The sequence below is a fragment of the Cyprinodon variegatus genome, unplaced genomic scaffold (assembly GCF_000732505.1).
Source record: "Cyprinodon variegatus isolate N-32 unplaced genomic scaffold, C_variegatus-1.0 Scaffold679, whole genome shotgun sequence".
Classification (NCBI taxonomy): domain Eukaryota; kingdom Metazoa; phylum Chordata; class Actinopteri; order Cyprinodontiformes; family Cyprinodontidae; genus Cyprinodon; species Cyprinodon variegatus.
Genome location: NW_015151132.1, coordinates 287053 through 304804, shown reverse-complemented (window position 1 = coordinate 304804; position 17752 = coordinate 287053). Strand labels below are relative to the sequence as shown.

Below are 17752 nucleotides of genomic sequence, written 5' to 3'. Positions count from 1 at the left end.
CTCTAATTGCGTCGTGTGCGTTGATTGGATGATTGGCTCCCTCTTCTCCTCACCTATTGGCCAGCCACATGTCACTCAAACGCAACCCAGAAGTGAATAAGGAAGCGGCGGACAATACAAGTGAATTATTGTGCTGGTCCGTGATTAAATAGCAGATAATTGGACGTTGTTGTTCCCAGGAACAACGAAAGCATGTGAAGCTTTATCGCTTTTATTTACTGTATTGTTCAGTAACATAAGCGAGAAATAGCAGATTTGATGGTACGTTGGAAGCCAGAGCTTCAGGTAACGTCAACTAGCCTACGCCCCTGCTTGTGAGGGTAAGGTTGCTATTTGTTTGTCATGTAGGAAGGACATAATGTAACCTTTTACCTATTGAACCAGCATGTCTTTCTCTTAAGCTTTAAAACTGGGTATTTATTAGACATTTACCTGAGAGCCACAGGTTTTGTTTACCCTTTTAGATGAACCAGGCCTTGCCGTGTTCATTTTCAGACAACGTGTGGCTTATTCTTTCCTATTTAATAAAGTAATGTTTATAATTTAGCCTGTTTTAGGAAAAAAGGATAGGAGTCTTTCAGAAGAGAAAGTAGGAAACCACGGTGTTGGGGAGCAATAAAGCTCTATTTAGGAAAATACTCATATTGCATATTAATTAAGTAATTACTGGCTTTTTACATGTAAATTAATTAACAATGTAAATCTTATGTTATGCTCCATTCTTAAATGCTCCATTAATAAAAAATAAAAAAACTTTTTTCAAAACATAATCTCCTGTCATATTAAAATATAATTAATTATAAAAATATATAAATAAAATGGCATATTCTGGATTTCCCTCATATTTTGGTACCTCTGGTGGAAAGGCATGAATGAAATCCATCCTTTATTACAGTGGCGTACATGTAAATAGTAATAAAATGTTGAGAATTGAAAAGAAATACATTTAAAAAAAATATCTTGCTAACAGCTACCACTTAAATTGTGTTGCAAAGTGCATACAAACTTCTTATGATCAATTCTTGACTCTTAAGGTACAAATATGAAATCTTACAGTTTTTCTTACAGAAATTTGACAGTTTCTTTTAATAGTAAAAAAAACAAACAAAAAAAAAATTCCATCCAGGTTTTTTTTTTTTTAAGTGATGTTTAAAAAAATGGCTTTTTTCTTTCTAAGCATTACAGATGTAAACACAATTCTAATAAACTCTACTTGGTCTTTTGGAGCTTTGGTTAGAAGGCTTAAGCTTTTTGTCTGGATCCAGATGGTTAAGTATATTGGAGGTGGCCGTTTCCTTCCTTATAATCAATAGCATGACAGAGACAGACAGATGTAAGTGAATATGCAAGAACAATTTAATAACATTTGGATGCTATTGGGGGGGCAGAATAATTGTTACTGGGTCTTCATACAAGTCAATAAACCAAAACATATGACACAAGAACCAACATAGAAGTCCCCATCCAACCCCATAATCAGCTTTCTTAAATAGCCATAATAGTCATACTAATCCTCAGATTTGGGATAGTAAATAGAGATTTTCAGGACCCTCTGTCTGTATGCTCCAACCTTTTAAAGGGTCAAAATGTGACAGTAGGGTGGCTAATAATCCTGAGACTCTAAATTTTGTAAAAACAATAATTTATTAAATTTTCCATGCTTATGGAAAAAAATTGAAAATGAAAGGATTTCCCCCCTTGAAAGTTCAGTATGAAATGATGGTATGGCTATGAAAATAAAAAAGGTTTTTCTTTTATACTTTGCCAGAAGTGTCAATAAACATTATTAATAACTGATTCGGACAGTTTCCCGTTTTAATGATTTACTTTGTGAATCTTGTTTCGTCTAAATTCAGCACTTAAAAATAAAATATATATATATATATATATATATATATATATATATATATATATATATATATATATATATATATATAGTAATCATCATATATAATCCCTTCCGTTTTTCTAAGTAAAAACCTGTATGTTTCATAAAATACAGTTAGGAAACACCTTGCTATTTTGCAAGTTCTCCCACTTAGAAATCATGGGGGGGTCTGAAATTGTCATCGTAGATGCATGTCCACCTTGATCTAAAAAAAAAAAAAAAAGAAATCCAGAAATTACAATGTATGATTGTTTTTAACCATTTATTTGTATGATACAGCTAAAAATAAGTATGACAAAAAGAAACTGACGGTGTCAAACAATGTCCCTTAATTGGCCTTCTACTTTTTGTTTTTACAGCAAGATGTCCACTAAAGAGGGCGGCGGTGCCAAAGTGGTGGCCTCCCCTGAGAAAATGTCCACGGACAAACACAGAACGAACCAGCAGGACCATAGGGGTGCTGATGTGACGGGCAGCAATTCAGACACCAGCATAACGGCTAAAAATTTGGCTCTACTTAAAGCACACTCTCTGGATGTAAAGTTTGACGTCGGAGAGGAGTACGATGTCATAGAAACCATCGGTACAGGGGCGTATGGTGTGGTTTCATCTGCCAGAAGGAGGGACAACGGTACTAAGCTTGATTTCCTTCTATGTTTACAAGTGAGGATTTGTTGGGTTGCATTTTTTATACTCTCCCCTCTGTTCTCTATATCTACCTCCTACAGGCCAGCAGGTGGCAATAAAGAAGATCTCCAATGCTTTTGAAGTTGTGACAAATGCCAAGCGAACATTAAGAGAACTCAAGATCCTAAAACACTTTAAGCATGACAACATTATCGCCATCAAAGACATTCTGCAGCCGAACCTTCCTCACTCTGCCTTCAAGTCTGTGTACGTAGTCATTTTTTTTTTTTTTTTTTTTTATCATTACCGTACAATGTAAGCTTTCTTTACTAAGACAGTGTATTTTTTCTCACATACAATACATTTTTCTTTCTAATATTAAATTGTGGTGTAAATCCACAACCTTAACTTATCTTAAACTTTTTTTCTCTGTGTTTGCAGATATGTTGTTTTGGACCTTATGGAGAGTGACCTGCACCAGATCATTCACTCTGCCCAGACGCTAACCCCTGAACACACACGCTACTTTCTCTACCAGCTTCTCCGTGGCCTAAAGTATGTGCACTCCGCCAATGTCATCCACCGTGACCTCAAACCCTCAAACCTGCTGGTGAATGAAAACTGTGAACTGAAAATTGGGGACTTTGGAATGGCGAGGGGTCTGAGTTCCCATCCTGAGGAGTCTTATTGTTTTATGACTGAGTACGTAGCCACCCGATGGTACCGCGCTCCTGAACTTTTACTGTCACTCAATCACTACAGTTTGGCCATTGATATGTGGTCTGTGGGCTGCATCTTTGCTGAGATGTTGGGTCGGAAGCAGCTTTTCCCTGGGAAGAACTATGTTCAACAGCTGCGACTCATTCTAAGCGTGTTAGGCACTCCCCCTGAGGGTTTGATCGGAGCCATCAGGGCTGACAACGTTCGCTCCTATGTTCAGCGTCTCCCATCTCAGACACCTGTGCCTTTATCCAAACTGTACCCACAAGCTGAAGCCTCAGCATTAGACCTCTTACAGGCCATGCTGCAGTTTGATCCTCGTGAACGCATCAGTGTGACAGAGGCACTGGAGCATCCATATCTGTCCAAGTACCACGATCCAGACGACGAGCCAACTTGCGTGCCAGCTTTTGACTTTGAGTTTGACAAGCTTCAATTAAACAAAGAACAAATTAAAGAGGCTATTTTGATGGAAATTCAAGACTTTCACAAAAAGAAACTGAGCTCTCGTCCACGACTGCAGTTTAAGCCTTTGCCGAGGGCTAACAGCGGAGCCGCAGCCCAAAGCAGTAACCAGCCAGCAACTGTTGATCTGACCAACCAAACATTGGCCGTGATGGCGCATCACCTTGGAGTGAAACAGATTCAACAGCAGCAAATGAGAGTTGTGAAATCCCAGCAGGAACAAAACTTACCAGCAGATGTGAACCAAGCATTTACAAAGCAGGTTGACCTCGTCCGGCCTCACGTGGCCCATCATTTGCCTCTCCTCAGTAAAAGTGAAAGTGCCCCAGTCGACGTGGACATGCCCAGTGCCAACTCCGACAGCGGTCAGCCAGAGACGATAGATCTGACCACTCCGGTGTCCACTCATGACCCTCCATCAGAAGTCATGAGAGATGGTGAGGCACAGGAGGGAATAGCTACTATGCCTAGTCAGCCCATGGAGCCTACATCTACTAATCAACCACAAGCACAAACCATGACCCCTCTGCCAGCAACCAAACCTACCCTGTCTCTGTCAGTGGCACAGGCCCAGTCTCTGTCTCAGTCTCTTTCGCACTCACTGTCTAAGAATGCAAGGCCGCCTCCACGTGCAGCAGAGGGAACCAGAAAGGAAGGCGCCATTTCTGAAGATACCAAAAATGCGCTAAAAGCAGTTTTGTTAAAATCAGCCCTAAGAAATAAAGCCAGGGGCGGTAAGTATAAAAGTATTCATACAACTTTTTGTTAAAAACAAAAACTGTGTTTTGATTTTTACTGATAGATCCACTGGAAGTAGTATGTTAAGATATTAGTTAAGGTTACTTAATACATTTGGAGGGCACTCTTATACCTAAATGTAACATACAGACTTTTAAACCTCTTTTGACTAAATAAATGCTCTTTGCAGATGGAGGTTCCTCGGCGCTGGGCATCGATGGCGGAACAGGAGGAGGCCCTTCCTCTGCAGTATCTTCAGTTCCTGAGTCGAGGAGGCCCGTCACAGCTCAGGAGCGCCAGCGAGAGAGAGAGGAAAAAAGGAGAAAGAGGCAAGAAAGAGCACGAGAAAGGGAGAGAAAACTGAAGGAAAAGGAAAGAAAAGAGAAAAAACAGGGGGACTCGCTGGGCGGGGTCCTGCTGAGCGACAACGACAAAAGCCTCTTGCAGCGCTGGACAAAGATGATGGACAGCCACAGCGAGAAATCCCAGACTGCTACTGATGGGAAAAGTAAGGATTTCAACCAGAATTCCCAGAAAATCATTGAGAACAATAAAATAAACTTGGAGGCAGGGAAAATTCTTCCTCCAGAGCAGCTGGTCTCTCAAGTAAAGCCGAACCAGCAGGGGATGTTTCAGCCTCCCTCTTCCCAGCAGCTGGCTCTACCTTTCTCCATAAGCCAGAAGAAGCCTCCGAGGGATGTAGATGTTGCTGCAAGGGGAGCGATGGACATGACAGTCACCGGTGGCTATGTAAAAAACGACACACTCCAACCTCACACTGAGGGCAATGGGGAAGGTGGATTCAATGGTGTGGGGAACTGGAGCAACCAGCAACTGGAAACAAGGACAACACAGCAACCGTCCAGCTTCCTTCAGCCCCAGCTCCAACAGCAGAGTCAATCACAGCCGGACCCCAAATCTCAGACACACCTTCTTCCCCTGGAGAATTTTTTGTCCAAAGCTCCTTCAATAACCATCAGAGAGGCAAATGGAAATGTGGACGTTAGAGGTCAGAATAGCCTCAACTCGTTCACTGCGAGTACAGGACTCTTAGAGAAGCTCTGCCCCTCTATGGGTGAGAAAACCTCTGCACAAAGCATAAACCATCTATGTGGGACTTTAGGGGTTCCCTCTCAGCCACACCCTAGTTTGGGATTTACAGATACGGGACAACAAGGGTCATCTGTTGCCCCCGACATCCACACAGTAACACTGCAGCTCTCAAAGTCCCAGGTTAGCAATCTAATCATTGGTTCTACTGAAATCAATTTTTTTTTTTTTTTATAAAGGGTTCCTAATCCATCTGACCCAATGTTTTATTCCTTTCTTCTGTCAGGTAGAGGACATTTTACCTCCTGTGTTCTCAGTCACCCCCAAGGGCAGTGGGGCTGGGTACGGCGTGGGCTTCGATCTCGATGACCTTTTCAACCAGTCTCTAATAACAGAGCTGCAACACGGCGACAGGGACAGGTGAGCTTCAATACAGGTTTCAGCAACCACCACATCATACCAAATATCCAAAAAGCCACTGGAGATGATGAGATGTATATTTTTGTCCGATATCTTCAGTAGATTACAGTCCAGTTAGATGAACTATGTGCAAACATAACTAATATTCATTTATCAGCAGTGTCTAATTTTTATTTCATGCTAAGCCTTAAATTGTTAAAGGGTTCATGAATTCGGCGAGGATTGCATCAATATACCAAGTTTCTACCTTTTTCACAAAAATACAGAGGAAACGCCATCTGATCTTTTTGAAACCTTTAAATATTGACTCTGCATTTTTCCCCCCCTTTCTCTATCAGCTACGACTCAACCCCTCTCTCTGCCTCCCTGCTATCTGATTGGAGCGAGGTCCACCGCATGACTCCGGCTGACCTCGAGTCTCTGCAGCAGGAGCTGCAGCTCGGCTCGCCCATGATCCTCTCAGATACCATCCCCCACGACGCCTGACTCAACACTTGTTTGTGTTTTAATCAACATGAGCAAGATGTATCAAGTCACAGTGATTTTTATTCCATACAGATCATAAAACATTTCATAAATCATGCTGCACTTTCTTTAATAAAGATTTTTTAAAGCACTACCTGTCTGCTACTATTAGTGCTACATGTGAATTTAGGAGTCACAATCACAATAAAGAATCTCAATTATTTTCACCTTGCAAGATACAATTACTGCTGATTCTGATGTTGCATTAAAAAAATTGAAATGAATAGATGTGTCAACGTTAAATAGTAAAAAACTGACATTTCTAATAATCCTGATTTGATTCATCCTGAAATCTACTTTTAAACCCTAAACATGTATTTGAGGCTATTAAGAAAAAACAATTCAGGTTAAAAAGTTTCATATGGCTTTATATGCATTCAGGATACAAATTTCAATTTTGATTAAGGCTATTTATCAATTTAACTGCTTTATTCCACCTCTTGCAAAATAAGTGTTTATATCCAAGTTAGCATAAGCATCATGAGAATGGACAGGCTGCTAGTGAACACAACTAGCCACCCAGACAAACTGCGGTGAGCTCCTCCGTACAGTGAGACCTCTGGTACTGTGGAGCGGATGAAGTTCGTGTAGCTGGTCAGCCTGGTATACACGCCTGGCCTGTTCCGTTTAGCACAGCCGAGTCCAAAACTCACCACCCCAGCTTGCACCCAGGTCCCATTTACCATCTGGCAGACCAGGGGCCCTCCTGAGTCACCCTGAGGAGATGGGTCATTATGATTAAACCTCAGGTATCGATGCACTGTGAAAAGATCTTACAAGGGATTTTTATTCCTGTAACTTTAATAAAAAACAAACAGCTGCTCCAACAGTACCTGGCAGGAGTCTTTGCCACCCTCTGGGTATCCTGCACAGATCATGTCACTGAGAATGTCCACATTCTCCATCGGGTCTGTATCATACATCGCCTGACAGGAGCTTTGGGAGATGATCAGTACCTGTACTTCCTGAAGAGTCCCAACTCCTGGCAGAGGGACTGGAAAGGAAACAGACTAATTATTTATGCGTTTCCAACAGAGGTAAAACTGCAATTCTTTTTACACAGCAATACATTTCAAACTGGCTTATTTTATAGAAGGTAATCGTTTAGTATAAGGTGTACAGCTAATGAAAACTCAAAGGATTATTTGTTATAGTGTTGGAAAAAACTACATCAGTAATGCATGAAAAGAACCAGTTTGCTTTCAAAGCCAACTTCAGCTCGACTGCATTGTTTGATCAAAGGCCTAATTTTAACCTAAGCAGTATTCTGTAGTCATTTCTACTGGGTTAAGGCAAGGGTAGTTTTCTGACTAATCAAACATAATGTTACACTGGTTACTAAAGTTATTGGTACCTTACATCATGTAGAGAGGTGCTAAGTACTCCTGAAAAGTGAAAAAGCATCAACATAATATAGCATAAAGATGAAGAGCTCCAAAATGTCCTGGTACATGACTGCTAACCTCATACTGCCCAATGAATCAACACCAGAAGGTAAAATATCTCCACAAAACAAAACTTCAAACTGGAACAGAAACAATAAGAAATGTAACCTCTCCACTAACTTCAACCTCTAAGAGCTTCCTTTTTGCAGAGTTGATAGTTGATTGTGATTAGCTGGCCCTTAAGGATCTGACTAGAGATGCAGTACATGCCTTGTTTAAGCAGAAGTACATTTCTGCTTAAATCCATTCAAAGCTTTTGCCATTATTGTTTTTTTTCCAACCACATGTTTTTCTTCCACCTATTTTTCCAGCAGCTTTTGCTTTGCTCGAAGCAGCTACAAAGACTGTGTTGATCTACAGAAAAGTTTTAGTGTTCATCCTGCTTTGAGTGTAATTTCTGAATACATGTCAGCAGGAAACTAGCAGCCTGAGCTCCTGAAAAAAATTATCTAAAGCCGGGCATACACTGTACGATTTTTGCAGTTGTTGCAAGCAGTGGCAGCTCACACTGTAGGATGAAACCACAGGGTTTGTAAGTTTGTGCTGAAAGCCCTAAAAAGAAAAGGTGGGGACGTATTTGGACAAAGACATGGCTGAGCAAATGTGGCTCCTATGGTCTTTGAATTTTGCAGAAAAAACTCCATTTCACCTACATCCCTGTCATGCTTCTGTGTTTTCATCTGAGAGGTAGTAGAAGAGTCCTTGTTTGCACACTGAGCGATTTGCCCACAACGGTCGACTGAAAATCAAACATGTTTGATTTTCTCCCGACCTCAGGATTCCTGATCGGGAGATGGTTGTGAGAGGCTGATCGCCCCTCATTACCTCCTGTACATTACATGACGCACAATCAGAAAGTCAGACCGAAAAACACAAAAAAAAATTTAATAAAACACAGTGTAAGCCCGACTTAAGCCAAAAACTGTTTGTTTGTTTTTTCAAATCAAAGCAGCTATTTACAGAAGAATCATTTTGAAAACACAGATTCACCTTCTTAAAAAATACAAACTCCAAATTTGTTCACAGAGGTTTAGTCTAGGCAGGGAAAAAGCTATAAGCTATAGATAAATCTATAAATCATTTTTGATTTTTCTTCATTTCTGGAGCTGAAAGGGAGGAGTAAGGACAGACTTCTGAACTGGATGCTGAAAGATTTGCAGTTTTTCTTTCAAGCAGCTCACAGAGTAGCTCATTCAGTTTTTGACTGTATACAATATGTCCAAAAACATGAGCCGTCTCTGTTAGCCTGTGTGCCAAAGTTTTGCAAATGCTAAAGATCTAGCCATCGCTAGACCTGCAGCTTGTTCCGTTTGTAGAAGGCCAGCCTCTTTGTTGCCCATTCAAATAGCCACTGTGAAAACATTAGGAATCTATTGTCTAAATTTTTTTTACTTTCTAATGATAATTATAAGCTAGGTTTCTGTTTCCACCTTTTAGTTTGTATTGTGAAATATTTGCTTGAACAGCAACTGTTGCTTTTAGTTAGTTCAGAGATAATTTAGTCTCATTACAGAATTGCTTACAGTCAACATAGGCTCTTATAACAGCAAGAGAAAATGCTTACAACAGTAAGCCATTTTGTTTATTATTTTTTCATTTCATCTGTACACATTTTACTTTTATTTTCAGTTTTATGTATGGCACTTGGATGGCCGTTGTTATTAAAAAGTGCTTTATAAATAAAGGTTTCATGTATACTCTATTGTTCTGCAAGGCTTCAAGGGACATTTGCATAAAAAAAACAACAGAGACTGAGAACTGTTTGGCCAGTGTTCTGATAATCAGATGGGGGCCTAACTTGGTACTTTTGATCCGAATTCTATTGATACAAGTTTCATAAATAAGAAAGTTACTCATAACTAGGGCTGCAACTAATGATTATTTGATAATCGATAAATCTTTCGATTATTTTTTCTATTAATCGACTAATAATTGGATTGCGAAAGGTTCCTAAAAGAAGATTTTATACAGAATTAAACGAGGTAAAACAAAAACTTCTCGACTTATAGTCCTGGATAGAGCATATTGAAAGGAAAAAAATTTATTTTTTTCATAATTTTGGTATAGTAACTTTTCTAAGTGGGTTGCTATGTCAGCTAAAGGCATGTTTTAGAGTCTTATACTCCCGTAAACAAGTAAAACACTTCCCTTGTTCTATTTCCTTCCTCCTTAATTTTGATGATACAACCAATTTACAGATATTTTAATGACTATTTAAGATGTCCTATTCTCATGTTTCCTTTTTATATTCCTCTTAGTTTTAAATATCTTAATTTGCCAAGCTGAAGAAATTCAACAAGAATTCCAGGAAATAAGGGACTGGAAACCATGAAGGACTATCTTTTAGGTTTAACGTTGAAGCTTGAAAGACATTGCTATGTATGTAATAGACACTGAAATTAATCTCTTCAGAATAGTCTACTACTGAGAAATGTCCCTGTAATGTGAGAAAAAGAAATTAGTGAGCTTTACCATCTTCCCGGATATTTCCCCAGCCAGTGACGTAGCAACTCATGCCAGATGGAAACAATGAGCCGGACGAAGGCAAACACACAGGTTGGACGTAGTCGGACCAGACCACTGGGCTGGACAGCTGCAGCAGGGCTATATCTTTACCGTTATTGGGGTCTTGATAACCAGATTGAATTACTATGCGGCTCACACGATGGAAAGACTCGTGCTTGTTCACCCCATTCAGCTGGTGCCGTCCAACGTATAGAGTGTAGGAGGAGACCTCGGATGGACTGTAAGAGGATACGATTTTTTTATACGTTAAACTAGAAAAACAAAGGGCTAGCAAGGCATAATTGTTACACTTTAAAAAAAAAAACAGAACTTCCATTAAGTTATTAGTGCCACTTTTGTAATATTGAAATTTCCTTTAAAAAACAAAAGTCAATTAATGCAGATATTGGAACTCCAGAGTAAGAAAACACAAGCTGTTTTTTTTTTACAGCTATTTTTCTTTGACTCAAACAACATCTCCCACACCACAAAAAGCTAATTTTCTGTAATAATAATAAAAACCAGACATTACAGAATGTCTGAGGAAATAATTTGCCACCTTCTTTCTGATAAAGCACACAAAATGCCAGCTTTGTGTATAATGGCCTATCGTACACTTTTAGCATGTCAAATATTTCCAGTCAAACAGATTTAAAACATCTCTTAATTTCCATGGCATGCTACAGTTTAAATGCATTATATTTAAACTGTAAGAACAAGGATGTTTAAGATGCAATACCAGGAAAACATGCAGTGTCAATATCATTATGGTTGAGGCAATGTCAGTTATAGATGTTAACATGTTACCTTACTCTTCTTTCTTTCCTGCTGAACTATTAGGTACGGAAGCACCAGAATGAAAAAAAAAAAGCCCAACTGACATTTACCAATATTATTACCTTTGCAGTATATTCATATATTGTGCAACACTTTTTTAGACACTGAAAGTAGAATAGTTTTGCTTTGACTTTATTGCCACCAAGGCAAAAATATATGCAGCTTCACACTTAAATCATCTCCAATCACAATTTGTAATTAAAACTTTGGTTTCTCAAATTGGATGGGGATTAAATAAATAACAGAATTACACTGCAATTTAAGTATTTTACATTTTAAATTAATGTATAACAGCCCAGATACATATAATGAATAGAAATAACCAGTGGTGTCAAAAGTACATACATTTGTTACTTAAGTAGAAGTATAGATACTGCAGTTTAAAATCTGGTAAAAGTTGAAGTATCAATTTGACCTCTTTACTCAAGTAAAAGTGAAAAAGTATGTGCTCCAAAAACTACTGAAAGCATAGAAGTATAAAGTAACCTTTTCGACTATTTAAAAAAAATTCTTTGAGATAGGGCCAAGGATGAGGGAGGTCTTGCTGGTCTTCATCTCCCGATACGCTCTCTCCTGTGTCCAACCTTTCAGACATTTCAACATCTTTTTCTGAATCCGACATTGTAGCATGGCTTAGACAATTTGCAGTTTGAAGAACACCTGCTTGTTTCTGATGATTTCCATAAGCTAACCAATGAGTGTTTGCGTTATATGACCCATCCAATTACACTAGTTTTCACTAGATGTGGATGGCGCCAATGATCTGCATTGGATGGCGCACATGATGGGAAATAAATATGTAAACCGAAGCCAAGAGTAACAAGTAATGTTTGTTTTAAAAATGTAAGGAATAGAAAGTAGAGATACTTGTGTGAAAATGTAATGCAGAAATCAGAAGTATGAAGAGAACATAAGTAATGAAGTATGGATACCTAAAAATTGTACTTAAGTACACTAACAAAGTATTTGTACTTTGTTACTTGACACCTCTGGAAATAACCATTTAGACAAGCGCTGGACTGGATGGTAAGGCCATCTTTTAGAAAGAGCCTAAGCAGGATGCTGCCTTCATGGGGTATAGTAATGATGATTCTTTGCACTTGTAAATTACAATATCACATGAAGGCATCAGCAGTTTCTTTCTTACTTGGGGAAGCAATGTGCAGCTGATAGGACCCAGTCCTTTGTGATTATGGAGCCTCCACAGATATGTCGGTTAGATTCCTGGAGGCAGAGTAAAAAAAAAAATAAAAAAAAAACAGTGAGTCACATCTGCATCATAGACAAATCCCTCTCTCAGCAGGTCAGCTTTAGAACACAACCCAGACTAAACCACGCATAAAGCATAACCACAGGCACCGCTGGACACTCAGAGGATGAGAGTAAAAACATCTCTGTGGAACTGCAGATCACCTGAATTTCCACCTGCCATGGCCAAGATCCACTCGAGGCGTCCACCCCTCCTACAATCCTGTCCTCCCTCAGCGGTGGTCGGCCACATTGCTGGGCGTAGGAACTCCACGACCCTTAAAAAATGCGCATTGAAATCTCAAGAACAAGGCGGGAACACGTTTAACCACCGCTAACCATAAAAGACTTATAAGAAGTCGAAAGTACACAATGTGTTTATGAAGCAGACAAAGAAACAGACAGGGGAGGGGGGGACATACTCTCGATACTCACCTGTTACGCACCAGAAAATAAAGGCAACCAGCATTTTCCTCGCCATTTTAAAGCAATTCGCTGGGGGAAAAAAAGTTAAACTCCCTTTGTACCGTTTAAAGTTAATTACTTTAATAATTAGTAAAACGTTATATTTAATCTTCCGTGCCGGAAACAGATGAAACTCCAGAAAAGAAAAACAGTATAAAAATGTACATCTCTGGTCTGAAAAAAAAAAGTTCTCTTTTCCGAAAAAGTCAAATCCGCTTTACGCCTGTGGGTTTGTCCACGATTACCTGCTGCCAGGATCAGTTTGTTAGAAACTGGCTACCTGAGTGGCGGCTAACGTGACACCCAATCAGAACCTTTATCCCGCCCAGGGAAACACACCTGAGCCAATAGGGTGAGTTTATCTTTTGGACGGTAGGATTTTCCTGCTAGAAACGGATATAAAACAATAAAAAACATTGTTTTAAGACACAACAGTTAAAATTGAGACACAGGCCGTCTCATTTCTGTGTTAAAAAGAAGCAAAATTTCTAAATTAGTTTGAGTTTTTTCTGCTTCAATTAAAACAAAATGAAATGACTTTAAACCTGAAAAGTTTATTTTATATATATTTTTTTCCAGACAGATATGCTCCGTTATTTCACAAGAGTACTCAATCTGACAGGGTGCAGATATTACAAAAAAATGGGGGATGAAGATTATGTTTTGCAACAAACAAGTGTTTTCAGGAAAAATGAGGAGATTATGCAATGTGGCTCAGGAGGTAAGGGTTGGTCCTGAAACCAATGGGTTGAGTTCAGGTGTGCAGAGGTGTCAAGTATCACCTGTACTGAAGTACACTTTTTAGGTATCTATACTTTACTCCATTACTTTTTTTTTTCTACTTCTGACTTCTACTTATTACATTTTCACACAAGTATCTGTACTTTCTATTCCTTACATTTTTAAAACAAACGTTATTCGTTACTCTTGGCTTTGGTTTAATGTTTATAAATATTTATTTCACGTCATATGCTCCAACCAATGCAGATCATTGGCGCCATCCACAGCTAGTGAAAACTAGTGTAATTGCAGGAATCATATAACTCAAACACTCATTGGTTAGCTAATGGAAATCATTAGAAGCAAGCAGGTGTTCTTCAAACTGTAAACGTGAACTGTCTATGCCATGCTTTAATGTCGGATTCAGAGAAAGATGTTGAAATGTCTGAAAGGTCGGACACAGGCGAGAGCGTATCGGGAGATGGAGACCAATAAGACCTCCCTCCTCCTTGGCCCTTTCTCAAAGGATTGTTCGAAATCGTCAAAAAATTGAGCTTTAAATTCATATAGTCGCATCTGGCTGTTTTTTTTAAAAAGGTTACTTTATACTTTTTTACTTTAAGTAGTTTTTGGAGCACATACTTTTTTACTTTTATTTTAGTACAGAAGTACAGAGGTCAAGTTGATACTTCTACTTTTTTTTTTTTTACTGCAATAGCTATACTTCTACTTAAGTAAGAAATGTGTGTACTTTTGACACCTCTGCAGGTGTGTAGCTTACCTACCATCAGCAAGTGAGTGTGTGTCAGTGGGTGAAGGACGGATTGTAGAGTGAAGCGCTTTGGGGTTCTTGATCATGATAAAGTGCTATAGAGGTATGGTCATTTTAACACATTGCTTCCTCATTTAATCTTGATATCTGTGCTGACATTTCTGTGGATGAAAAGCCTTGTTTCTCTAAATCAAAAAGCCTAGCTATACATGTTATTATTGCTTTAATAAACAAAGGCACCCTGTCAAATTCGGTGCTCTTGTGAAAGTAAGTTAATTTTCTTTTAATTAGAAAAGAAAAAAAAAATTCTATCTTTGAAGTTCTGCTCATCTATTTTTAACACAAAAAGAAACACTTGATATTTACTGACCTATTAGTGAATTCTTGCAAGCTTTGCAGCCTCTACTTTTACTGTAAAATATATTTTATAAAAAAAAAACAACACATCAATTCGATGTGCAAAAAGAAGAAAGTACAAATAATTTTTTTGTTTTTTATCAAACCCCTGCGAAGAAAATTCAAATGGGTAGCTTGGAGAAACAAATATACTAGTTTTGCATGGTAGTGAATGTGATAACTTCAATTCACAACACACCATTTATCCTCTCAGCTGCTTCTAACTAAAGAATACACAAAAAATGAATAATATAAATCTGAGATGGTTGCATATAAAGTGATAAATGTGTTGCGGTACAGGTTTATAATGTTTATATCTGTGATAAAAAAAAATTAAAAGCAATAAACACTCTGTATTTACAAAAGTATTGTGGATATTATCTTTTTAATATTTTTAGTTAGAAAATTGTTCCTTTAACCCAGAAAATGAAAGAAGATGCCCTTTCCCCTTCAGAAGGGAGGACAGCTCCTGCCTCAAGTGGAGGAGTTCAGGTATCCTGAGGTCCTGTTTATGCACAAGGGGAGAATGGAGCGATAGTGATTGGTACGACTGCTGCTATGATACGCATACTGCACCAGTCTGATGTGTTGAAGAGAGCTGAGCGAAAAAGGCCAAGTTCTCCATTTTCGTCCCACCCTCACCTATGGTTATGAAATCTGAAGGATGACCGACAGAAAGAGATCCTGGATGCAAGCAGCTGAAATCAGTTACCTCCACAGAGTGGCTGGGCTCTCCCGTACAGATAGAGTGATTAGGTCGGTTATCCAGGTGAGGCTTGGATTTGTAGTTTTTGCTGATGGTCACTGATGCATTGCACTTTATGTTGTGGGTTATTTTGTGACCTCTTGGATGAATCACTGGTGCTCTCTTGGAATAGGTGTGGTAGGCTTGTCAATCCTCACTGTGGCTCTTTCTCAGTCTCAGAAGTTCAATCTTTACAGACTAAAAAACCTACAGATGTAGATGAATAGCTATACTTCTTATCTATCTTCAAATGTTTTTAGACTGGAGAATTGTATGTAGCTTTTAGAGGTATATTACCCAACAACATGTTGTTAAACAAGTTCTTATAAGTAACTAAAGGCCCTGAAATATAAACTGTGATAACTGAGTAAGTCACATTCCCTAATGCCCAGTTATGGACAGAGATTAATGGATTTTAAAGACAATTTTTAACCCTCTCACCCATAGACAGCTGGAGATAGGCACAGATAGGCTGGGATAAAATGTGATGGAAAATGGATGGATGATATCTTAATTCAGTCATTTGCATTTTTTATGTGCTATATACATGTTTTTAACATACTTGCTGATATTTCCATTTTCTTTTACATTTTTTCTCCAACATGCTGCTCTTGTCTTATAATCTAAACCTTTCCATGTTTTTGGCATGACTACTACATTTCATGCTGTTTATTTACTGAGCTGCTGTTTTCCATTTGCAGTCCGGTCTATTCAAACCTTTTGATGTTTAATTTTCATATATATTAGCCTTGTGTGCACCTGTTGGCTTCCATCTGCCAGCTGTTTGCTGCTAACACCCCTGAATTCCCCCACTATTAGACAATAAATTATATGTGAGTGTTTTGCTATTTTATTTACATATCTATTTTTTGTAGTGCACTGGTCACTGCTGCAGCAAATTAGCCTCACATCATGAGGCTGTAAGGTTCTCTTCTTTGCTTTAAAAGCTTCATAGTGACCAAATACATGCATTTTAGCACGATCCGACCAAAGGATGTATAACATAAGGTTAAAGTCTATCACCCAGGCTCATTTTAATACTGTATCTGTGTTTTAATGTTGCTTTTAGAGTAATGGTTTCTTCCTGCATTCCAGCCCACGCTGGTAAGAGACTCAATTCACTGTGGGTCTTAACAATTTCTTAAAAGTTCAGCTAAAAGCTGCACATGGTCTATAACCTTTTTATATGGACGATTTGTACTTATTGTTAATCTCAGAAACCAGGAAAAAAAATAAGTAGAATATAATTGTGTGAAGCACTAAACATGGCATCTTCAGGCACAAACTGGTAACAGAGATGCATCAAATGTTAATCAGTCAACATTCCCTTGCATTATTTGTCCTTATTTATTTGTCTATATTGTCACTGAAGACAATAGAATTATTGAGGTGTTGCCTTAAAAATACATCCCTAGATGTGCCTCTTGCAAGGCTATGACAACTTAACCTTGGCATTCCCAAATTGTTTAACGGCTCTGTATCAGGATATGCAAATGTATTAGTTAGAAGAAATCTATTATCTATTAAAAAGCAGTTCTTTTTTCTGGTATTTAGAAAATCAAAATAGTTAATAGTTAGTCTGAGGTGAAGAGAAAAAATAGTCAGCATGTGACTCTCTTGTTTAAACCAAATTAACTATTTAAATAAAAATGCATGGAAAAATGAGCTGCTATTTCTTTTTTTTCAGATAGTTAAACTTCCCAAAACAGAAAGAATGCAATGATTTTATCTGGTACAAAACTAAAATAACAAAGAAAACTGTAATGATATTTCAAAGGTTACAAACCTCAGCGTTTTATTTAACCTTTAATTTCTGTCTTAGAGTTCTTACCAGATTTAACCTGCTGATTCTATTAAGCAGGTTTACTTTGGGAAATTGAAAAGCTCACAATTCATATATAACAGGCTACTTTTGTGTACATAGACCCCCCCCCAACACAAGCCGGTCAAAGGTCAAACCCTCTCCCAATTCAGTTGAATTAACCCTTGAGTTGTTTTTAGGACTGCAATATGTAAGTATTTTTTTGGAATGGAAATAAAAACAATAACATCATCGATTTTCTTTTCATATGGGCTGTCGTAATCCTATTTGTTTTACATGTCACAGAGTTGCTTATTCCTCTTGTCTGTCTATAAAGCTGCCTGTCTCCCCTTTTTCCTCCCTTCCTGCGTCCCTCCCTTCGCCC

At 38.4% G+C, this 17752-nt stretch overlaps 2 protein-coding genes across 3 annotated transcripts; one reads left to right on the top strand and one right to left on the bottom strand.

The window, feature by feature from the left end:
- The first annotated feature begins 86 nt into the window (after positions 1-86).
- mapk7 (mitogen-activated protein kinase 7) lies at positions 87-6646 on the top strand. 2 transcript variants are annotated; one of them, XM_015394271.1, is made up of 7 exons: positions 87-320; positions 2248-2519; positions 2617-2782; positions 2957-4434; positions 4629-5671; positions 5775-5908; positions 6247-6646. In XM_015394271.1, the coding sequence occupies exons 2-7, from the start codon at positions 2252-2254 to the stop codon at positions 6392-6394; spliced, it is 3237 nt and encodes a 1078-aa protein (XP_015249757.1). In that variant the 5' UTR covers positions 87-320; positions 2248-2251; the 3' UTR covers positions 6395-6646. The 2 variants fall into 2 exon arrangements, with proteins under 2 accessions (XP_015249757.1, XP_015249758.1); XM_015394272.1 differs by having other exon boundaries at positions 93-285.
- Positions 6598-13193, bottom strand: LOC107097216 (serine protease 27-like). The gene is made up of 7 exons (XM_015394273.1): positions 13179-13193; positions 12904-12963; positions 12634-12746; positions 12368-12444; positions 10351-10622; positions 7267-7427; positions 6598-7149 (listed from the first exon to the last, which is right to left on the bottom strand). Exons 2-7 carry the CDS (start codon positions 12947-12949, stop codon positions 6889-6891), a joined length of 930 nt encoding a protein of 309 aa, XP_015249759.1. The 5' UTR covers positions 12950-12963; positions 13179-13193; the 3' UTR covers positions 6598-6888.
- Between the last annotated feature and the right edge of the window lie 4559 nt (positions 13194-17752).